Source organism: Mytilus californianus, unplaced genomic scaffold, assembly GCF_021869535.1.
Source record: "Mytilus californianus isolate M0D057914Y unplaced genomic scaffold, xbMytCali1.0.p SCAF_3, whole genome shotgun sequence".
Classification (NCBI taxonomy): Eukaryota; Metazoa; Mollusca; class Bivalvia; order Mytilida; family Mytilidae; genus Mytilus; species Mytilus californianus.
In genome coordinates this window covers 38,755,494-38,780,867 of record NW_026262679.1, presented here as the reverse complement: position 1 = coordinate 38,780,867, position 25,374 = coordinate 38,755,494, and the positions used below count along the sequence as shown (strand labels likewise).

The window sequence follows — 25,374 nt, the reverse complement described above, 5'->3', positions numbered from 1 at the left end:
GAGCGAAAAAGACTCTTAATTTTATAAAAGCCTTTTGATCTGAAGAACAAGCATGGTAACCTATGTTTAATTTTATAATTTTTCAAAGAAGTGATCTTGAACTTCAACAATTCTCAAAATCACACAAATCATAATATAACTAGAAACTTGAACAAATTCTAAAAATAGAAAATTTCTGATACACACAATGCAATTGCATACAACTTTTATATATCTATGTCCTGCTCCTTGTACCTTCTTTGTAGTATAGACAATATATATAGGAGTATCATGACAATCTTGAATTCCTCAGTAGCTACCATTATATAATTAGAAGTCAATAAATATCCCAGATACCCTTGTGACTGCTCTGATGTAATAATAAGATGACTTTTAATTACTGCTCTTAATTAAATTGTTTTTTTAAGACAGACAGTTTTACCCTTGAGTTGAACACCTAACTTACCTAGCTTCCTGTAAAAGCAAGCTCATTTCTTCTTGGTGCCTGTACATGTTGATATCTTGATTTAATTCATGACACAAAATCCCTACAGGCACTCGACAAAACAAGTAAATGGACAATGCTTTCATTGCTGTTCTTTGTCACATGTTCACAGTGAGGTCTCTAACCATGCTAACATATAGAGAAAAACATCACTGCAAGTTCAAGAGCCGCCCCTAGAATTGGTGGAGTGAAATTTGTGCTAGACATTGATTAAGGCTACATTTGTGAATTGAAGAACACATATATGTAAAGGGGGGGGGGGGGAGAGATATCAGCAAATGACAAACATGAAACAAGTACTTAGTACTGTCATAATTTGCCTGGTTGTATCACTGTAAAATGCAGAAATAATACTTACTTTTATTCAGCCATGAGGCACATTTAAATATTTGTGAGATAAAAAATGTAACTTGGCCATGATGGCATGGAATTGTGCATGAATAGGGCAATCAATTCTCATTACTGTCAATGACTGCATAAACATTTTGATAAAAGGCTAAGTCTTCACCAAGGTGTTACCACTATAAAAAATTAATTTTTTAACATCTTTTCATTTTATATTTATTCTCAAATTACATCAATAAAATTGCAATTGGATAAGGAGATAAAAAAGACAACTTTGTGTAATTTGATTTATTTTAGAACAAATCAATATAAAATATGTTTAAAAAAATTTTCCCTATTTGATTTGTGACATTGCATAACCCTTGATAACCACGTTTTCAAGAAAGGTTTGTTGCATTTCTGAATAACCAATCACTAAAATAAGATGATATTCACATCAAAAGAAAAGGTTGGAAAAGGTTATTGAGTAATTTATAGGCTTAAATTACATGAAAAAACAACTTCAATTAGTTTCTAAAATTATGTATGTCAGACTAAACAATGTCTGTCCAAATTTGTCTCCCTAGAAAAACTAATTTTTAGGGCAATTAGTTTAGTTTATTAAATTTTTTTAGCTAAAAGTTATAAATATTTAGGATACTTTTCTGCTTTATTGTCTTTACTTCATACCAATCAATCCCTTTTTACCACTTAATTTTTCTGTTCAAAAATATTTGAGGACCTGTCTGTCCAAGTGTTACGTCCGACAGTCCGACAGTTTACGTTTTGTCCCCTTGATAAACATATAAAAATATTTAGATTTTCAAGGCCTTTTTTCAAATTGACAATTCATTTTAAATTTTTTTATTCAGATTTTTATTGGAAATTAAATTTCAAAATATTTTATGTATTTTGATTACTTGGGAAATTAGTAAAGCTAGCCTTGAAACAAAATGGTCCATCATCCAAGCATCCATAGGATGTGATGGATGATGGACATTCTGTAAGGAAGCCAAAGGCTTCACGTGTTAGAGATGAATATCTTATTCTACAGGCTAGTAACGACCTGTAAAATTTTAAAGTCCAAGTTCGTTCGACACAACACTTGACACGGCTTACATTTCTAGGAAAAAAGTAATTTTCCGAACATTGAACTATCTTTTAAAAATTGAAAAATACACACTACAATAATATTCTACCATAAAAATATAGAAATAAAGGAAAATAATTTAATTTCTATGTCAAATGTCACATATTGGTAACACTTTATTATTGGATGAGGTGTTGAGGAGGGATATCATGTATTAAAGCCTGCACACACAACAGGTTGTTAACAAACTCTTAATGAGAGAACATTTCAAATGAGGGACTACTGAATAAAGATAACTTACTGACTCTGCATTTTATTTGTCGAGCCTGTGATATTTATGGCGTCTGCACCATTTGCCACTATTACGATGCCCCAGACTTGTAAAATTTATTCGGACTAGTAAATATAAACATAATTTTTCGGACTAGTAAATATAAACATAATTTTGTTTACACTTATAAGAAAATTGCATGGTTATTGGACTTCAAACTAGAAGTTGGTGCAGACTGTTTATGTCAAAGAATCAAGACATAGTGATCCCAGATTCCCTCGTCATTGTTGGTAACATTTAGGTTCAGTCTGTGATTAAAGTTTTTTTAGACATTAATAATCTTATCAAACCTTCATGAAATTTTATAGAATTTTGATAGAAGTTTTTTTTATGATCAAAAGACAGTATCCAGAGCAAGTTTTTTTCTGTATTTTATAGATAAATGAACATAGTTTTTTTCACAGTTAATATTCAGATACAGTCTTGCCATCACTTGGTGTCTGTTTTCGTGGTAGTCGTAAACTTCAAAAAAAAAATTAATCTCTGAAACTACACGACCAATTTAAACCAAATATAATCTGAATGATCCTTGGAATGTAGGATATCTAGAAAAAGTTTGTGTTTTTCCCCCTGTCAACACAGCCACCTTAGCAAAAAAATAAAACATAAGAAAAAAATGCAAATAATTGTCTAATATCTTGAAAACCATGATAGAATATTAAGATCTACATAAGCATGTACCTTCTTTTCCATAACAGATGACTCCTTATCAGGCCTATAAGAGTTTATGCCTATAATGTTGAATTTTTATCAGTATTTTTGCCTTTAGGAGTTTATCTTGAAAACTACAATAGACAGAGAGAAAATTATCAGCAAGAAAAGATCTACAAAAATTAAAGTGAAACATGACAGAAATTTTCAATCAACTCCTAATAGGAGTTATTGTCCTTGAATGACAATGTTTGACCATTTTAAGAGTGTGTTGCAATTATCTTGAAACTATAATAGAAACAGAAACTGCAAACAGTAAAAATGACCAGCAAAACAAGATCTACAAATAAGTCAACTCAACATGCATGAAATTGTCAATTGACTCTGTATAGGAGTTATAGCCCTTGAAACACAAGTTTGTCATTTTTTTGCATTTATGGCAAATTTCTTGATAAAAGAATAGATACTGTAAACAGCAAATAGTGTCAGCAAGATAAGATCTACAAACTGTCAATCTACACCTGATCAGAATTATTGCCAACAATATATGTTTGTTATCCCTGTTTGGCTATTTTCTCCAAAATGGTCAGCAAATAAGATCTATAAATAAGTCCACATGACCAACATCATCAATTAACTCCTTGTAGGAGTTATAACATATCCTTGTAGGAGTTAAAACATATCCTTGTAGGAGTTATAACATATCCTTTTAGGAAATTTTTACTAATTTAATTATTGCATTATTGGATATTGTCTTGATGTGATCTTATTAAAAATGTAGCTTAATTACTTCTGCTTTAAGGTAGCACTACATGTACAGTCTAACAATGATTTTTTGGAGATATTTTTTTTATCACATAATTTTAAAGTAAGTATCATCCTGCACATTTTGTAAAAATCCCAAAGTCATTATCATATCACAACAGGGAGTAAATTGATAATGAACTTATGTAAATAAAAGCACATGATAATTATTCTAAATATATGGGCATTTGGGAGGGGCTACTATGTCAATCATCTGTTGATAATAGTGTCCAGCTGTTAATCCCTGACCACAAGATAAATATTGTGGTCTTATGTCATTGTATTGCAACAAAAGTAATTTATATAACCCTGGAAGTAAACAGAGAAAAGGAAAAAGATATGAAAAGGAAAAAATCTAGAAGGAAAAAATCTACAAAAATGAAAAAAACTATGGATAAGAGTGTGAAAGTATCTTTGAAAGCCTCTGACAAAGGTTCTTACTACAAACAAGAAGAATATGTCTCTGAATCTTCTACATTTAAATGATGAGCGTGTCTTCTGTTAGGAGTTTTAGGCATTTTAACCAATTTTAAGTTTATGTGAATTTTTTCAATTCCGTAAAACTAAAAAGTCATCTGGGACATTCTATTTTCAGGAAGGGCTTGATCTTTTTATGAACATATCTTTTATTGCATAATTTTAATGTTCTTGCTAATTTCATAGTATATTTCTTTTTAAAATACTAAAGAAAATTATTCTTTATAGTGTGATGATATTAAATACTGACCTGTTATTCTCTTATCTTAGACTGTCTGGACAGAGGCGGAGCTTTGTCTATATTTCATTACTACATTACAGATGTTGGTCAAATCTGTGACGTAAAACTCCCGCCAAATGCCAAGTTAGTGTTGGACAGTGCACACATAATGCAAAATTTACAGTCTAAGAGTATCAAAGACACAAACTGTGTGGTTCTATTGTTTAAATAATTGTGTCAGAACACTCCTGGGGTGTTCCCAGTGGAAGTTTTAACCGGATTTTCGAAGGAAATATTGGTTATTAAAATGGTGATGTAAGCGGGCGGCTGGGTGGTTCTACGGGCGGCTGCCAAACAGTGTCAGCACAATAACATGAAAACGCTTAAACAAATTTTTTTCAAATTTAAATATGTTGTTTCCTGGGACTTAATGAAGGTCTAGTTCAATTTTCAAGATATTAGTATATCTCCTTTGTGAGTTATCGCCATTTTTAATATCCAAAAGTGGAATTTTTAAATATTTTACTCTTGTTATCTTTTTTATGACTAAGCATAATGTCTTATCTCACAATAAAAATTGGAGTGACAGATTTATTTGAAAATTATCTATTTCCTAAGTGGTAATGATTATAAGCTATATTATTAGACATTTTTACATTATTAATTATTAATTATTAATTAGATCCGGGTTATATCTTAGCATATAATATCATTGGAGTGACAGATTTATTTGAAAAGTTGGAAGACCACTTTTTTGGCAATTAATGAGCTATATTTTTAAATTAATCATACCAAAAATAAATTTATCTATAGATTAATAAAGAGTAATATTTCAGCTTTAAAATGAATTAAAGATTTTAAAAATCCATTGAGTAGTTTTGGAGAAATTAATCTTTAAAGACTGTTGGTTGGAGTCAGAAAATTCTGACTGTAGTGCTACCTTAAGATTGAAGGCCAGTCTTATCAACATGATTACAAGATCACATGAAAGTTCATCAGTACAGATGAAGATTAATTGTGAACAAGTAAAGGATGCTTATAGTGCTACCTTAAGATTGAAGGCCAGTCTTATCACCATGATGACAAGATCACATGATAGTTCATCAGTACAGATGAAGATTAATTGTCAACAAGTTAAGGATGCTTATAACATTTAGGCATTCAAATTCTGAAAAAAATTAGCCTTTCCTGACAGTCTGGTGCATGAGACAAATGCTTTGGGTATCACTTGTCATGTTATATCCAGGTTGAAATGGACCTTATTGACCACAGCACAATGCGTTGTGGGGGACATTAGAAATATCAGGTGTCCTTTTTTCCTGTCTTGTTAGCGCTCTCACATGTACAACACTTGCTAGATTTTTATTAAACTTATATCATAGGTCTATATCATCATTGTCTTGAACAAGTTTGAAAATCAGTGCCAATCAACAACTCTTAAAAGAGTTTTTATGCCTTTTGGAAATATAAATTAAAATGGAAAATTGCATTGTTAGCACTTAATTTTTTATGTATACAATTCTTCCCAGATGTTTATGAAACTTATATCATAGGTTTATATCAGCAATATCTCAGACAAGTTTGAAAATCAGTGCCGATCTATTATTTTTAAAAGAGTTATGCCCCTTGGAAATTATATTTTATTAAAAATCTCATTGTAAGTGCTCTAACATGTACTCCCCCCAAGGGTGACTGGGGAATAGAAGTATGGTCACCATTGGTCTTCCTCTGGCCGGCAGTAAAACCCTTGCTAAAGTGGGGTGTCCGTTTGGCTGTGCAGGATGTACAAATTTGCAGCCACGTCCGGTCAGAATGGGGATGTTAAATCAGATGCCTCGTGTAGAGAGAGTGCCACGCTCTTTGCACGTTAAGAACCCTTGCAACAACTCTTTGAGGGGTCCGTAGGCGACCTGTTGCAAGGCAAAATTTCTGTCCCTATCCAATATACCCTCAATTCCCTTGGCAGTCTAAATTTCTCCGACCTTAATCCCGGATGCCCCTCTTACAGAACCTATACCTATTGTATTTATTGTTAATTTGTTCTCGTCCTGAATATGCATGAAATATTTGCCACTGGACATTAAGCAACCAACAATCAATCAATCAATCTAACATGTACAATTTTTGCCAGATTTTTATCAAATTTATATCAAAAGTTTAAATCAGTAATGTCTTAGATGTCTGTTTTTTTTTTAAAGAGTTATGGCCCTTGGAAATATCATAATATGGGAAATTGAATTGCATTTGCTCTCAAGCTTTCGAATATATATTCATGTCTCTTATAAGATATTTATAAAAAAAATTAATGAACAAATTAAAAAATTTTTTTTTGGAAGAGAGGATCTTTTTGTGGCCACTGTAAACAGGGAAATTTTTGTATCAGTTTTATTTTCGCATTGAGAGTTGAAACGCGAAAATTAAACTTTCGCAAATTTTTCAAGGAAAACCAATTCAAAGCATGAATACCATTGCATGAACACCAGAGAATATTACCGGGGCAATTTATGAGGGTCTGGATGGGGGTCCTTCATTTCTGTATTCTTTAATTTTTTACGTCATTTTTCTCCATTTTTCATATATTTTGCCCATTATTCTTTTCTTAATATTTTAGCAACCCATATTCTCTATTCTTTATTTTTTTGGCCCATTTTTCTCTATTTTATTTTTCTGCACATTCTGTAGCAATGGTCCATTATTCTCTATTCTGTAAACCCCATCCAGACCCTCATCTATAACAACAGTTTTACGCACAACAGATCTATATCACAAATTAATACTTTATTTCTAAATAAATGTAGTGTTAAAAATCAAAACCTTTAAGTCATAACAGTCGAATTAAAATGAAAGGCATCTCAAGCAAGCATGAATAATTGATATTGTTATATAAACAACACTGGTAACAGCTAGGTAAATGACACCAGTCAATAAGTTTTAGATATTTACCACATTGTTTCTGATGCACCAAAAGATTAATTGGCTGTTATTCTTGCAGCTTCTAATTCACTCTTTTTTCCGCAATTCTTATATGTTGATTAATATTGTTTATGTGTTTTTAAAAGCAAACATAAATGTAGTGATTTAAATAAACTTAAGTCAAATCACTTTGAATCTACATGTGCATAAATGAACCGAGGATAACATTCACTTTGTTCAGATAAAAAGGATTTCTGATCAATTTTCAACAGTTAATTTATGATACATATACAACTGTTCTGTTTCAAAATCCTTTATCAAAATTTGTGTAGAACCCCATCAATTGCGAATTCAAAACGGTGGGAATTAAGAATCAGTTGGTAAATCGCGAAATAAAGACAGGGCTACAATTTTCTAGTTCACAGTATGTTAACTTTCTGTTATAAACAATGAAAAAAATTTTGATATAATTGTGATATTTTTGATATTATTTCATAATACATGTATGTAGATCAACATTAATGAAATGTTATAGGGCTCATGCAGTGCACAAAATAGTGGAAAAGCTTTTATTAGACATGGCAGCAACTGTTGTATATAAGATATAAATGTCCGTTATATATAATGTGCAAGTTAAGCTTTAGAAATCATGCAATTTTTTTTATTTGTAGATGATGTCTGACAATGGAGATTCTTTGAATTCACCACCAGATATAAAACCACATTTGAATTGTGGACAGGATGACACTTCCGAGGATAATTCTAATGCCGGAGAATACACATCACCCGGAAGTGTCAAATCAGAAACTTCCCCTGGTAAAGGACGGGGCAGAAGAGCAAAAGATGACAAAAGCTGTCGTGTCTGTGGTGACAAAGCCTTGGGTTACAATTTCAATGCTGTTACTTGTGAAAGCTGTAAAGCATTTTTTAGAAGAAATGCTTTAAAAGACCAGGTATAGTTAATATATATATATATAAAATGGTATGTAATAATATCCTATGGTCTGAACTTGCTTTTATAGTCTTCTGAACATTGTTGAAGCCATGAAAGACAAATTAGTGGACTTTCTTTTTTTTTTAACAAAATGGAAATAATAATTTTTTGCCAATTTCAGCATTTTTGCCTATTGTAAAGTTTAACAGTAAAACTATCTCTATAACAGACCCTTCTCCTAGTTGTCATGTCCTTTTATATATATACTGGACAAATCATAAAGTTTGCCCATCTGTCTTTAAACAAATATTAACCTTATAATATGGACACCCCTTAAAACTGGATATTAGGCATTATTTGTTTTGGATCACCTTAAAAAACTGACCACCTCATCTGAAATCACCAAAGTCATCTAGCAATGATCGGATGCCTAGATGTCAAGTTTATTTGAACACCCCAAAGCTAAGCAACCATGGACAGATTATGTATTCCCTTGCTTGTTAATGTTTCATTTAAAAAAAGTTAGCTTGCATGCTTTTGATCAATTCATTCAGGTAAGACAATGTAAGAAATCACATTAAATTGATATGATATTAATCACAAGTTATGGTGTGTTTCATGATAAGTATTACATGTACCGGGTATATACATATATTTAAAATATCACTTGTAGGAAAACTAAAACATTAATGTTGGTAATAAACCTACTTCAGACAATTATACAAACAAATTGAAGGGAAGCAGCTCTTGTAAATTTCAATTTTTATCAAAGCACCTTTATTGTTAAAAGCTATCTTCTTCTCCAAATAACAATGATGCTTTATTTTTTCAATGCTGTTAAACTCAATTTTCCTTCAAAATATCTTTTATAACATATACTGTTTAATCCAGAGAAATATATTGCTTTGAGGGTCACCTTTAAATTTCCAAACAAAAATATCTTGTATAAAAGGTCTGCAAATACCATTCTGCAGAAACCAGTTTTCAGTTTGCTCAATGAATTGTTGTACACATAATCACATTCCCAGAATATATGCTCAATTGTTTCCAATTCAGTCTCATAAAAAGTACAATATAGGTTTTGAACTATCCCTAGTTTGTTTGAAAACTTTTTTGTTGCTCGAATTCTATGATTTATCCTATACGGAAGCCATTGTAGCTTATATTTTGTGTTTTTTGTTATGACAAATAGTAATTGAAAAATCTTTTTCCAGTTTTGATCATCTTATTGCCAAGCTTATATTGCCTCCCATCTTTTTACTCCTGAGGAAATAGTGTTGTTTTTGTTAAGCACAACATAGAGTTCTTTAGATATCCTTTGGCTTTTGAGAATGGTCTTTATAGCTGATGGAATGAAAGGAGATACTAATTTATAATTTCCCGTACTAAATAGAAATTGTGCTATAATATTTCATGATTATGATGTTGTCTAAATTCATTTGAAAACATTCCTGAAACTGATAAATGTTTAGCAATGTACCTTTCTCATCTACAATATCATTTACATGTAGAATACCTTTACTATGCCCGTCTTTGAAAAATGCATATTTGCAGATTATTCATCCAAATCATGCAAATTGGACTGGAAAGAAAATATTCCCAGTTTTGTAAATTCATTTCTTTGTCAGTTACCATTTGCCAAGTACCCAGTACAATAGTAACATCTTTCCAAAATTTGTTCTTTATACTTTGGTGTAGTTACTTTATACAGAGCTTTGTCGCTATACAGCCTGTTTGTGTTGAGGCAGCGTAAAGCAACCACCAATCAATCAATTTATATAGAGCTGTTTTACCAGAACCTAAAAATCTATCTTTATCAACATATGACAAAAATGTATTTCGCCATTTACAATCATTTCAAAAAATCCTCTTGATCTAAGTACATTTCAGTGCATTTATAAAAAAATTTAAATTAATCAATTTAAGGCATCCATTACAATTATCTTTTTGTAGTACATGTACATATACATCTTTTTTCACTCTATGGCATGGTGAGTTCCAAATTAATTTATACAAAAGTTCATTTATCTGCTTAGCAATATCTTCACTTGGATGAGGAAATGACAATATCAAATGATTTAGAATTGGCAACATCAGTGTCTTCATAATAGTGATTCTACCAGTAACCGTTACATTAGGTCTAGACCAACTGACTGACTGTTGAATTAATGTTTTATAGAGCACTTTTATCTAATTTATAATCATGATAATATGGAATGACCAAAATTGAAAATCTTCAGTATACTCCCATGAAATGGAACAAAGGCTTTTTCAAATTCTATCAACAATATAAGGCATGGAGTATCTTTATCTTCAGTATATTCCATGATATCATATACTGTAAATTAAGAAATTATTGCGTTCATTTATTATTGCGATTTTTGAAGAATTGACAAAAATGCAAGAATATTAATTGGGATTTCAGGAAAATCTGCATACAAATATATGTATCGAATTCAGAATACATCTTATTTTTGCGATGCTCACACAATCGCACTATTGACATTTACAAAAAATGGACAAAAATCTTGCAATAATTTCTGAATTTACAGTATCAATCTTAGATTTTCCCCAATATATCTTCCATTTATAAAACCTGTCTGGTCAGTACATGTATCAATAAGTTTAGTCAAAACTGTTCTAAATCTTCTAGGTTATTACCTCAGAGCCAAATTCATATATAGTATTCACAAAGATATAGGGCACCAGTCTTTTTTTATTAAAGTGTCTAACCTTGTTACTGTTTGAAAGATTTGTTTCTGAGTAACAGAAAGTTCCCCTTATCATAACCTGTGCTCAAAGATCTTACAACAAAATATTATTAAGTCAGACTAGAACATTTTTTTTTAAATTACTTGAAAACCTATCTGATCCAGGCTTTTTATTGCTTTTCTTACTTTTTAAAGTTTTACTAGCTTCAGTTGCTGATATTTCACCTTCTAAACTTATTTTTATCATCTATGGATAAATATCTTAACATTTTGTAGACTATTTTCAATATCTTCAAGTTTACAACTTTTCACACTTATGTTTGTTTACAAATTTTCATAAAATATTCTTACCTGGTTAAGTATCTCATTCTGGTTAGTAACAATATCACTATTTTCTTTTTCAACCTTTTAAATAATCTTGCAAGTAAAATTCCTAGATTCTAGTCTACAGACAAACTTGGATGTTTTTTTTTCCGTCATCTATCCATTATTCTTTGGATAGAACAATTTCACCATGCATTTTTCTCCTGTGTCAACATTTCTAATTCAGTTTTTTGTCTTCCAATTGCTGAATAGTACCTGAGTTTACATTGTTTTTAAATAAAAATTTCTTCTCTTAATGTTTTTTCCCTTTTTTTCTCTTTCCTTTTTTTTTAAACTAGAGTATGAGATCATTATACCCCTCACCTCCAGCAATCTAGTTTCGAAAAAAAGATTACTATTAATTGTAAATGAAGATCTTCATTATTTACTTTATTGATATTGTCCAAATTATATACCCAGGCTGCATGCTGTTTTTTACATCCAAGATTTTTATCCCCTTGATAGCATTAACTTAGTCAGCCAGGTGCGGATGCAGGATTTTGAAAAAGGGGACCCTAGAAAGCCAGTTGGAGTGATACTAGTAAACAGTCTATGCATTTATCATATATGTAGCTCCATAAAGGGAGCACAGGCAGCTTGGACTCCCCTCCGTATCTGTGGGACAGCATCATCATGATCATCCAATAAAGAAGTTTTGCACGTTCATAAACCTTTTACCCTAAAATGCTTTTTCTTAGAATAATTCTTTTGGCAATGCAATATAATGTGCTTATAGGGTCAGTCGGAAGGCATGAAACATAATTATTTGTTTTGGCCTTAACTTATGCCCCGATGACACAAATATCACCCTTTGATTTCCAGTGTCTACAAATATAGTCCCTTGTGTGGACAATGCATTACTTGCCGATATTTTCATACAACTTTCCAATTCATTTCATTATGTTTGATGTCTCAAATAGCAAGTACTAGTAGAGGGATGAAATTTCAAACTAAAATTTTTGAAGGTAAAGTAGTGATTTGGTCCAGTTGAAAAAGGGAAAAATTAATATATCTGAAGCTGTCAATTAAACTGAATTCAAGACCCCCTCAACATAACATTGTTCATAGTTTGAGTTTGAGCTGGTGAAGTTTTCTATAATTCTGATATATTTTGTCCCAAAAGTAGTACAGCACACTGTAAAAATATTATCGTGAATTAAAGCACTGATGAGATTTTTTTAATTTGCATATATTGTTCAAAAGAAATGCACTAAAATTAATTGTGTTATTGGGCCTAAGAGATGAATTCAGTTAAAACAGAATCTGTACTTTGGCAACTACCCTGTATGGGTTAATAATGGCATTAATTTATCAAACTGCATGAAAGTAGAGGATTAACACTTTTATTTGATAGAAATGCTGTAAATATGTTCTTTTTTGGTATTTTATTTTAATTTTTAAGCCGTTTCCATTGTTATTCCCAAGTGGCATGCTGACTTTCTATCTGGCAGGTTTTCATCTTTTGATATTTGTGTTTCTAGGCTTATATCAAGAATTGTGTCTAGAGAAAAATAGTTTATCACAGAAAAATGTGAAAAATGTGTTGTTTTTATAGTCCAGGTCATACGACCTGTTAGAAACAAATAAAATGTGTTAAGATCTACCTACTTTCCGTTTACATCAAAACTGTCAGGCAACTTCTTACAGGAGTTATTGCCCTTAAATGAAGAATTTTACCAACGTTTTTTTAATTTTGCTTATAAATATTTTGAAACTATAATAGATAGAGACAAACTTAAAATGTCAAAAATGATCAGCAAGACAAGATCTACAAATAAGTTAATGTTGGTGAAATAGTCAGTTGACCTTATTGGAGTTCTTGCTCTAAAAGACGATTTTACCATTTTTTTGGCGTTTTTATACGTCCGTTTACGGGACGTATTATGGTAAACTGTTGCCCATCAGTCCGTCCGTCCATCCGTCTGTCCGTCGTCAACATGTCAGACAATAACTCAAAAACGCTTGAAGCAATTCGCATGAAACTTTGGTGAATTGTTTATATCTATTGACGTGAGCTCCCTTTCTTTTTTTATAAATTTAAGATTTTAAGTTTCAGAGTTTTGGGGTTTTTTTTCATTAAAAAAGGGGGATTTTCCAATTTTCTGACAATAACTCAAAAACATTTTCACCAATTTGCAAGAAACTTTGGTGAATTGTTTATATGTATTGCCTTGAGCTCCCTTTCAATTTTTATAAATTTAAGATTTTGCATTTCCGAGTTATGGGGTTTTATTCATTAAAAAAAGTTGGGGTTTTCCAGTTTTCGGACAATAACTCAAAAATACTTTCAGCAGTTTTCATGAAACTTTGGTGAATTGTTTATATCTATTGACGTAAGCTCCCTTTCAATTTTTATAAATTTTAGATTTTACGTTTCGAAGTTATGTGATTGTATTCATAAAAAAGGGGGTATTTTTCAGTTTTCGGTCAATGCTTTGAGCAGTTATCATGAAACTTTGATGACTGGTTTATATCTAATAAGATAACCTCCCTTTAGTTTTTCATGAATTTCTGATTCTTTATTCTTTGAAAAAGCGACGGGCGTATTATGCGCTCATGGTGCAGCTGTTTATTGCCCATTATCTGCCAATAGGTCAAATTTAACCGAAATTGTAAATAGATTCTTTAATACGTTGTATAAGAGTGATTAATTGTCCTTAAATGACAATTTTGGGTTTTGGGCAAATACTGAACACTGCTAAAGAAGATAAGGAGAACTGTAAACAGAATATGATCAGCAATACAAGATCATCAAAAAAGAGATTTTTGTCTTGAATTCTATTCTAGTCTACAATGTTTAGGTATGTCCATTGTTGAAGATGCACTTAGACCTAGGTGAGCAACACAGACTATTTAGAGCCTCTAGTTTTTTTGTCTTCATGAGTGATTGCATATATCAATTGATCATTTAGGAAGTAGTTATATACATGTATATATATATATAGTGTCTAAAAATAGCAACAATCAACATTCAATCTATCTAGGCGTGGATCAGTTTGTAAATAAACTGATGCAGTTACTACATTAGATTATATAAGTGCCTAAGAATGTAACTTTAACACACTAATGAGTGTTATAAAATTAGTTGTTATATTTTATATTATTCACGCTATTCGCTAAACAAATTAGCTTCATCAGGCGTGTGCAGCCATCCAGGTAAAAGTTAGAGGCTGTAAAGAAATTTTTGCAGCTCAATGTTAAATGTCTAGAAAAAATATTTTTGCCGCTTATTGTACATAGCAATTCTTAAATCAAAACAAATAGTTGTTTTAGTTAAATAGAATGAAGTTCAGGATTTATTCCTTTGGTTTTGGGTAGAACTGTTTTTCATCTCTCTCATTAAGTCCATCAGGTTCAAGAGTACGTAGCTGATGCATTCAGAACCTTTCTCTCTGTTTTCTCCTTTGGGAGTACCAATTTTGGTTTACCTCAATTATTTGAAAGGTGATATTTTCAAAAGTATGCCCTGTTCTTAAGAGGTGTCTCGTAATTGGACAGTTTCTTCCTTTTGTATAAAAAGACCGGTGATTGTTAAGTCTGATGTTGAATTTCGTTTCTGTTTCACCAACATACTGCAGCTTGCAAGTTCCACAAGTAAGAATATAAATACTATTTTCCGTTTTGCAATTAGATGTAACATAGATGTTGTATCGCTGCTTTGTTACTGTGCTGCTGAAAGAGTGGTCAGTGTTGGCGACTTTACAGCACTAACAATTGGTTCTTCCGCATTGTTTGTAACACCCAATTTTAGAAGTCTCTTGTTTCTTTACTTCAGATGTGACAAGTATGTCTTTGAGATTTTTGGGTCTGCGATAGGCAATAACAGGAGGTAATGGAAAAATTTCTTTTAAAGAAGAGTCATTTTCGATAAGACGCCTGTGCTTGCGGATAGTAGATGAAATATTTGTCAAATCGGGATGGAAGGTGACAACAAACGGAATTCTATCTGCATGGGTCGTCTTATCTTTGTATTCCATGAGGATATCTCGATCTTTTTCTTGGGCTTTATCAAAAAAACGTCTGTGATGTTTTTGGTTTTGTATCCTCTTGATTTTTTTTTAGTTGTCCCAAACGATAGTTGAGTTTGGATTCCGAGGAGCAAATTCGCTTTAGTCTGATGGCTTGACTGTAAGGTATGCTCCTGGAGCTGTATATATATATATATATATATATAAGTCTAAATTGAAAACAACGTTCAAACCTATGATTGCGTTGGATAAAATTCGCAATTTTTATACGTGTGCATGCAAAACAAATTTCTTGTTAGAGGGGTCTAAAAACAGCACAAACAACATTTTCCAAAAGTCCAAAAAGTGAAAAAGTATATTTTAACAAAATGCATTTGACTAACAGGTCGAACAACAAATGTTCTTAAACCCTGCTGACTGCCATTGGCGATTGCCAAATAAACAGATCACCGATGTAATAAATGGATCTTAATTATAGATTTAATACTAAACAGAAAACAATAAACTTGCGGAAAAGATGGTATACTGCAAACAAAAGGTGCAATGGTTTTTGTACACCATATCCAGATTTCGACAATTAATGTCTTTTCAGTGATGTTAGGAATCGAAACGGTATTTGGAAAGCCATACAATTTACCTCAATTTGACATCTTACTGATGAAGGATATTAGTTATCCGAAATATTTAACATTTGTTTATGATTTTATTTTTTTTGGTGATGTTGTACCCTTTTAGACTTGCTTATTATATATATATATAAGGTCTACATTGAAATAGGACAGAAGATTCGTAGACTTTATTGGAGCAGTGGGCTTTTAAGAAAATTTACCATGTGACAAGGAAAGCTTGTATCATTACTATGTAATTGCATTTGTTTGCAATAAGTAGGATCAACAGAACTGTCTAAGTCTAGTTTACAAATGGACATACTGCTACTATAATGCTAAAATGCCAAGTAAATATACATAATTTGCTGTGTTTGAAGTGCTTTCTGGGCTTACCTTTAGCCAAAATACTTGAGTCAAAATTTTAGAAAGTTATAAAAGGCATGTTGAGCTATAGAGAAAATTTATTAATATCACAACTTCCCAAAATGTTCACTGTGCATGTTTTTCAGGACACTAAATTGAATTAAGAATTGATTGTTTGATGTTGAACTTAATACAAAAATGTAATAAACATGATTCAGGGGTTACAAGTATAATATAAAATGGGTGACTGAAAACCTCAGTGAGTTGTTTGCTTATTGTTGAAGGTTGTACTGTCACCAGTAGTTGATCACATCCACCTTGTCCCTTTGGTCTGTGTAGATAATAGTTTCATTGGTAATCATGCCACATTTCCTTATTTTAATATTAACTACTGTGGATTCGTTTATTTTTGTGGAAACCAATTTTCAGGGATTTAGGAAAAATTGTAATTCAGCGATATTTAAAATTGTGGTTTGCCAAAGTCTGCATACAACACTACAGAAAATATGTAATTTGTTGAACTTTTAAATATGTGATTAACCTTCGAAATGCTCAAAAATTGGTATCCCTAGAATAAGAATGAATCCACAGTAATCAAGAAATATCCAAGGAAAACGATTTTAATCAATGCTTATTTTAACCTTTCAGACCACCAAATGTTTGTTTCAAGGGAACTGTTTTATTGATATAAGAACACGACGATTCTGTCCACACTGTCGATTGAAGAAATGTTTTGACATTGGAATGAGAAAAGAAATGATTCTTGGTAAGTATTTTTGTCTAAACTGCAGTTGAAGTTACAAATTGCAAGGCATTTAGGTGCTTTTTATAGCGGTCGTATATTGGTATGACGTTGGTGTCATCGTCGTCGTCCGAAGACACATTGGTTATCGCACTCTAACTTTAGTTAAAGTAAATGGATCTCTATGAAATTTTCCATAAGGTTCAATACCACAAAAGGAATGTTGGGATTGATTTTGGGGGTTATGGTACCAACAGTTAAGGAATTAGGGGCCAAAAATAAACATTTTTGTAACTTCCAAACAAACTTGTGTGTTAGTGTATGGATCTCTCTGACATTGTACCACAAGGTTCCATATCACAAAGGGAATGCTGGGATTGATTTTGGGGGTAATTGCCTCAAAATTTTAGGAATTAGGGGCCAATAAAGGGGCAAAAAACAAGCATTTTTCTAGTTTCATGATAATAACTTGTGTGTAAGTGTATGGATCTTTCTGAAATTGTACTACAAGGTTCCATATCACAAAGAGAAAGCTGGAATTGAGTTTGGAGGTAATTGCCCAAAATGTTTAGGAATAAGGGGCCAAAAAGGGGCCAAAAATAAGCATTTTTCTAGTTTCCAGACAATAACTTGTGTTCAAGTGTATGGATCTCTCTGAAATTGTACGCAAGGTACCATACCACAAAGGGAAGGCTGGGATTGATTTTGGGGGTAATTGCCTCAAAATTTTAGGAATTAAGGGCCAAAAAAGGGGCAAAAAACAAGCATTTTTCTAGTTTCATGACAATAACTTGTGTGTAAGTGTATGGATCTTTATGAAATTGTACTACAAGGTTCCATATCACAAAGGGAAAGCTCGGTTTGAGTTTGGGTTTTATTGCCCTAAACGTTTAGGAATTTGGGGCCAAAAAGGGACCTAAAAACAAGCATTTTTCTAGTTTCCAGACAATAACTTGTGTTCAAGTGTATGGATCTCTCTGAAATTGTACTGCAAGTTACCATACCACAAAGGGAAGGCTGGGATTGAGTTTGGGGGTGATGAATCATGAGGGGGTTCAAAAAATTTGGGGGAGGGATTTTTTTTTCCTTTTTATTTTCCTTTTTTTTTCTTTAAAATTTTCCGTTTTAAATAGGTTATTTTTTATTTATATATGAAAGCAAATAATAATGATATGGTTTGAATAGGTAAATTAAAATTTTTTAAGTTCTTAGACCACATTCATTCTGTGTCAGAAACCTATGCTGTGTCAAATATTGAATCACAATCCAAATTCAGTGCTGTATCAAGCTTGAATGTTGTGTCCATACTTGCCCCAACTGTTCAGGGTTCGACCTCTGCTGTCGTATCAAGCTGCGCCCAGCTGAGCATTTTATTATGGTGGCTATCGATATGCCAACAGTTGTGAAAGCTATATCTCTTTTTTCCTCTTTAAACCAGATTGTTAGTGTTAACAATATTTCATTGTGAAAATAATAACATAAGCTTTACAAATATGACAGTTTAATTTTTATAAATTTACATATAATATTTATTGCGGGGTATTATAAGTTAGCAATACCTCACAGTTCAACTTGTGGGTGCACTTCTTTATGGATTTATTCTAAAAAGGGGGACTACATTTTTATGTAGGATGTAGAATGATGTGACTGCCACATGCTGAAAATCGAAAGGTTTAAAAAATATTTATTAAAGGTTAGAATAGATACAGTAATGTTTTGGATGAAATTTCTGATCTCTTAAAAACCATAAAAAATTACAGCATATTTGTTTAAAATAATAGGACTGGCTTTCACCTGATTTCAGTCTTTCATATACATGTAGTTCAAATTCAAATTTTTACACTTTATTGTCATATAAATCATGATCAACTTATATGCTGATAGTGATTAAAACAAACAAAACATAGTATGATATAAATGGCAAGAAGAAAGCATGTGTAATTATAATAAACTAATTAATACATATATATATATATATATATAGTTTGATAGCTTATAATTCAATTTTGAGTCCCCTTAGTACTGATGACTGCTTTATAAAGGAACCTATGCTTTCTACTTGTTTTTGTGTTGATAGGCAGAGAATACATTTCATTTTAGCATCATGATTTAAGTCATTGTTATTTTTTAATACAATTTGCCTCAATCAATTTTATGATAAAAGCTGGTCCTATGTGGAGTTTTTCCTGCAATACAAAAGAAAAAGGTTTCTCATCCTCATTTATATTGCAGGACTGACACAACTGGTTTTCCCTTTGAAAATTTAGGTGTCTCCCTTTTTCAATCAGTAAGTTATGACCCCGTTCACACTAGGACATTTAGATCCATTTAAACTAGATCGGTTCACTTTAGATCGGTTTAAGGGCTAATGTGAACGCTTTGAATAGATCTTTAATCGGTCTAAACTAAAACACCAAAAGAGGTAGTTTAGTTTGAATCGATCTAAAGTGAACCGATCTAACTTTAAATGTGAATGCAAAGATCGGTTTAAACTAGTACGATTGAATCGAAAATAATTTATGCGCATGTATAGTGGCAAAACTACACGTATAATAACATAACATCCCTGTATATATCAGTGGTTCGTTGTTTAACCCATATTTCTCTGTTAACAGACCTTTGTGTACATGCAAGTAAAAACAAACAGAAAAGGTTGTCTTCGCCATAGCATAAATTTGCGAAATCTGTGTCTTCTTTTCTTCTGTTGTTTTTGTTTTTTTCTTTTCAGGAACCACAGCATTTTTTAATGTTGTAACTTTCTTGCTACAGTTTTTTGTTTCAAAATTAATGAAAACTGCAAGAACACCAGTATCAAAATTTGAACTTGTGATTCAAGAGAAACAATAACTTCATCCATTGTTGTACACATCAGTGTACCAACACATAAATTTGATTGATTATTTCTATTTATACACAATGTTTGCAGTTTTACAGGTAATTAGGTCAGATCGTTTGCATTTTTAATTGTAGTGTGAACGCAGTGGTTCAGATTAGACCAATAGAGATCGTTATGATTAAAGATAATGTGAACGCTAACTGGTTTTATTTAGATCAATTCATATTAGATCGATTAAAAAAAAATGCTAGTGTGAAAGGGGTCTAAGATCACTTAATCTAAACTTGGTGATATTACATCTGTTTTCAAGTATAGTAGAATTTAGATATGGTTCTATTTTATCATTTTGTTTTAGAGTTTTATATAAAAGAAGTTAAATTACTTCCACATGTATTTATTTTTTGTACTATCTATTTTTTTCAAATTTCTGTTGATAATTTATGATTAAGGAGTTTTGTATAGTGTTACAAATGATCTTGAAAACATAGTCATATTTCTGGATAAGCAAAGTCAGTATTCCCTACAGGATGAAAGAGCATAATTAAGCTATTCTAGTGGGCATGATAGTTTTCTGTATGGCACATAAAATATTCCTTCAGTTTTTATGCTCATTTTAGCCCATTGCTTAAGTGAAAAGTAGTAGTGCTTACCATCCAAATCAAGGTCTTTATTGTCTGTTTTATTAAATAATAAATAACTTGAATTGAATGATAAGCATTATTTTTGTTTCACTGCACTCACTTCATACTAACAACATTATGAGTTTGAATATCCCTTTGGTATCTTTTGCCTCTCTTTCACTGAAGTAATGAGCTAAAATGCTTTACCAGTTCATCAGTTTGTAGAGGTGAATTCAAACTGTAATTGGTCTGAATAAACACAGTAAGAAATAAAAAATATATCCAATAACTTTAATTTTATAGATATCTATCTGTCATACAAAAAATAATTCTTTATTAATAACCCCTAGGGTTGCTTGGTGGTATAGAAATATTGTCATCACTGTATTCGTCTGTCCAACAGTAAAGCACTTGCTGAAGTAAAGCATCAGTGTGGCTGTGAGTAATGTATAAATAAGCAGCCATGTCTGTTCAGGAGTGTACCATTAAATATGATGCCCTGTCCATGCTGTAGGGTGAGTCCCACACTCTCCAGTAGCTGTCCAAATTTCCCACCATCATCCCAGTCATACTAACTTGCAGAATCCTGAATATGCATGAAATATTTGCCACTGACTTTAACCATGCAACAATCAACCAATCAATTCAACATTAACTTTACATTCAAACTTCAAATGAGTCATGTGAGTGCTTATGATATAAATTTTGTAAATTAAACAACATCACTGTATTACCAGGTAAACATTAAGAGATGCATAGAAAATAAGAACGTGTCTTCCGACTTTATTTAAAACAGAAAAACATGTGAATATTCCCAACTTTATTTAAAACAGAAAAACATGTGAATATTCCCAACTTTATTTAAAACAGAAAAACATGTGAATATTCCCAACTTTATTTATAACAGAAAAACATGTGAATATTCCCAACTTTATTTAAAACAGAAAAACATGTGAATATTCCCAATTTATTTAAAACAGAAAAACATGTGAATATTCCCAAATCTATCTATTTGATGCCTGAAAACAACAAACTTGTTTGTGGTCATTTATCACTGTTAAATTTACTGTCAACTCCTATGTATCCAGTAAATGTCCTACTAGGCATACTTCTGTTCTTCTGACTAAGGTGCTATTAAACATGCAAAAGAACATGTTTTGTGCTCTTAAACATGCAAAAGAACATGTTTTGTGCTTTAAAACATGCTAAAGAACATGTTTTGTGCTCTTAAACATGTAAAAGAATGTGTTTTGTGCTCTTAGACATGCAAAAGAACATGTTTTGTGCTTTTAAACATGCAAAAGAATGTGTTTTGTGCTCTTTTACATGCAAAAGAACATGTTTTGTGCTCTTAAACATGCAAAAGAACATGTTTTGAAATATTGTGACAAAGTTTATGTTAACAGTTGTGTTAATTGATGTAGTGTTAAGCTATATTTCTTTGTCAGAAGCTTGACAGTTAAAATTTCTCTTCTTATTATACTACAGTACCCCATAATCTTATCTAACAGATATTTTTCTGTGAAAGAACAGTCTCACTTTGTGAAATGTGGTGTTACAATATCTGTTATAGTCTTTACAATTCATTTCTCAGTAATAAATACATTGATTAATAGGACATGCAAAAAAATGCTTCAAATCAATAATTTTTTGCTTGATAAGAATATTATTTTTGTATGACTTGAAGATAACATTGTTGCTACTGTCAAGTGATTGATTTCAGATGGGACTAACTGTGAAACTCTAGTTAAATGTTTATTCCTTTACTGTTATGACTAGCCAATTTATTAAAAATTCATAAAAACCCAATGAAACATTATTTGATACATATTTTTAACAAAAATATACCTGCAGATCTTTAAATCATTTATGGTCTGTAAACAATCTAGCTTCTTCTAAATACTGTATATTCAGAAAATATTGTGAGGTTTTTATTAATGCAAATAATGCGACTGGGCGAGTATCACAGTGATAATGACTCACATTCTGATATCAGATACTTATATCGATATACATATTTTTCTGAAATAACAATTATAATCTCGAATTTTGTCCCTTCTTCAAAAATCGCACTAATAAATGCACACAATATTTTTTGAATTAACAGTATACATGCAGGTATACAAATGAAATGTATTGCCATTTCAAACATTGATTTTCATGTAAAAATTTCTCATGGTAATCTTACTAAAAACATAAACAGTACCAATTATGAGAAATGGAAGGACTGTTCCTTTCCTTGCTTGATGTTGGATTAACTTCTTTTGATATGGATAATGAAAATTTCTAGGAATTGGTTAGACATGTTAGATATGCACATGTTTGCAGTGACATTCCAGATTTCAATGAATGTAATATGTTTCAGTCTCATTGATGCTTTATCCCTGTCTTCTTTTATATTTATATTTCAAAATCTTTTACTTGTTTAATGGTTTAGATTTTGGATAACGTCCTCCTTTGAATTTAGAATCAATTAAGAGTTATCTTAGTACAGTCATCATAGTGTGTAGGCGTAGCTATAGAATCATGTCATGAATTAAAGTACATGTTTCTTTGATGCATCAAATTTTTATAAGTAGTATAAATTTCCAATATCAAATATTTTACAACCCAGACTTAAACATAAAATACAAAGTTACGATGAAGTTCCAATAATAGTAGGATGTGATGGTATCATATAGACACACACACTTGTACTTTATAATCTGGCAACAACTGTTCAGTTTATTCATCATTAAAATCATAATAGCATTCATTTTATTAGGTAGCATAAATTGGATATATGCAAATTAATGTTTCTGATATAAATCTTGATGATCAGATTTAAATTGCCAGTGACCTCCGTAGTATGACATACATTATTACCAGTGACCTCCGTAGTATGTCAGTGTCATGCTGTTGTAGTAACAGCTTTACATTCGTGATGTAAGTGCTGAAAATGTATAGGGTAGCAACATCTGTAACTTCCTATAAATTACATTATTTATTACTGCGATTTTTGAAGAATGGACAAGATTAATAATTGTGTTTTAAGGAAAATCTGCATACATATATCTTGTTTTAGATCTCGAAATGTGAGTTCTTATTACTGGGATACTCACCCAGTCACAGTATTCACAGTAATAAAAATCTCACAATAATTTCTGAACTTACAGTTCATCAATGACTTAATGAGACAAGTCCAACAACTCCAAAAATCAAAAAAGGTCAACATATTCAACAATGGACAAGTATCTATACATTATGTCAAGTTGTAAATCACCTGAAGTTGAGTTGTGAATGAATTGATCAGGGACTATCAAAGATCTACCCAAATAACTAAAAAGCATAAAGATATAACTGAAGACAACCATTAGCAAGGTTTCAGACTTCAGGAACATTAACATGTGACAGAGTTAAATCAGTTTCTTTGTCTCGCCTATTTAAGGGATTAATATCGGGCTGCGACAGTGAAAACTATTTGTATACAGCTTTTTATTTCAGAAGGTAGAAGACCTGGATGCTGCATTCAAGGTATGCAGATGCCATATGTTGTGAAGTTTCTGTTTTTTATATGTCTATTGACCTTGACCTCATTTTCATGGTTCAGCAACTCCTTGAAAAAAATATAATAGATAACTATGTTTGGTATCCCTGCAAGGTCTACTTGTCAGTCACACAAGGTTCATGTGACCTCAATGTCATGTCATGGTTCAACGATGAAGATTAAGTTTTCGTGGCAAAGTCTGTATCTCAGATACTTTAAGCAATATTTCAACTGTATTTGGTGTATGGTATGATTGTAAGGTGCACATATCTGTCTGGTAGGGTTCATATGACCTTGACCTTTTTTTTATGTTTGATTGGTCATCTAATCTAACTTCCTTTATATGGATCATTGACAATGTTATGTTATACTTGTAGTATGACAGACTTTCAACATAAATTCAATCATGAAATGTATAGCAGGTGAGACATTTCAGCATGATCTCAACCCTCCTCTTTTTAAACTAGATTAGTGGAACTTGCTACTTCTTTTTTCTTCCAGTTCAAGATTATACATTTCCAATATAAAATCAAATTTCAGAAAAATATCAACATTTTTTTATGAGGCTTTGTAACAGTTATGTGTAAATACAAAAAAGTTAATATTTTAAGACATTGATTTAATATTGTTTTTATACAACAGAAAAAAAAGCCTTTAAAACAACTTGTTATCAGTTCCTAAATGAGTCTCTGATTGTGAAGGAAGGTGGTTGACAACAGTAATTGTCATTGTATAAATATTTCAGCTTGTTACTATATTTAAGAACAAAGATAAAAGTGACTTCCATCTAGGTGTAAATAATTGAATGGTGTAAATTATTCAATCGTGTTCACATTTATTGATTGATTCAGGTCAATAAAACTATGATTAAAGGTGATACCCTTGATCTATATGAAACCATTTATGAGCAATGTAATGTAATATAATTATGTTGTTGATGTTATACTTATAGTAAAACATTCATTTTTCAGACTTTCAACATAAATTCAATCATGAAATGTAAATGTACTTTTTGCCTGTTGTTTCTGACAAGAATGCATCAGACCTAACAAGGATATATAGAGTTTATGTTTTAATGCACGTTGTTTAACCAAACATAAAGTATTTATGTGCTAAAATGCTCCATCTATTTTGAACATATGTGTACATAATTGAGCACATGCAATTATGTACACTTCAACATTAGCCTTTACTTTCTAAATACAATAGAACAAACACAAGTTTGGATACTGAATGGCGCAGTGACCACCTAAATTTTATTTTCCTAATACAATATGTATCTGATCTGGTTAAGTCCATCAAACTAAAATAATAAAGTCCATCAAAAACACAAGATACACTGCCTGACAGAATCTTGGACAATATCATGTTCTGCAACAAAATAATCTACAAAATATATACAACACATT

The 25,374-nt window shown here is 31.4% G+C and overlaps 1 protein-coding gene across 2 annotated transcripts in view; it reads left to right on the top strand.

Moving 5' to 3' along the window:
* The window catches only part of LOC127734531 (nuclear hormone receptor HR96-like), a 64,585-nt gene that overhangs the window by 20,960 nt on the left and 18,251 nt on the right, over positions 1–25,374 (top strand). For both annotated transcript variants that reach the window (XM_052244450.1, XM_052244451.1), the window contains exons 2-3: positions 7,966–8,247; positions 16,890–17,007. In XM_052244450.1, coding sequence (XP_052100410.1) covers positions 7,966–8,247; positions 16,890–17,007 — 400 coding nt within the window. The remainder of the gene's footprint in view (positions 1–7,965; positions 8,248–16,889; positions 17,008–25,374) is intronic.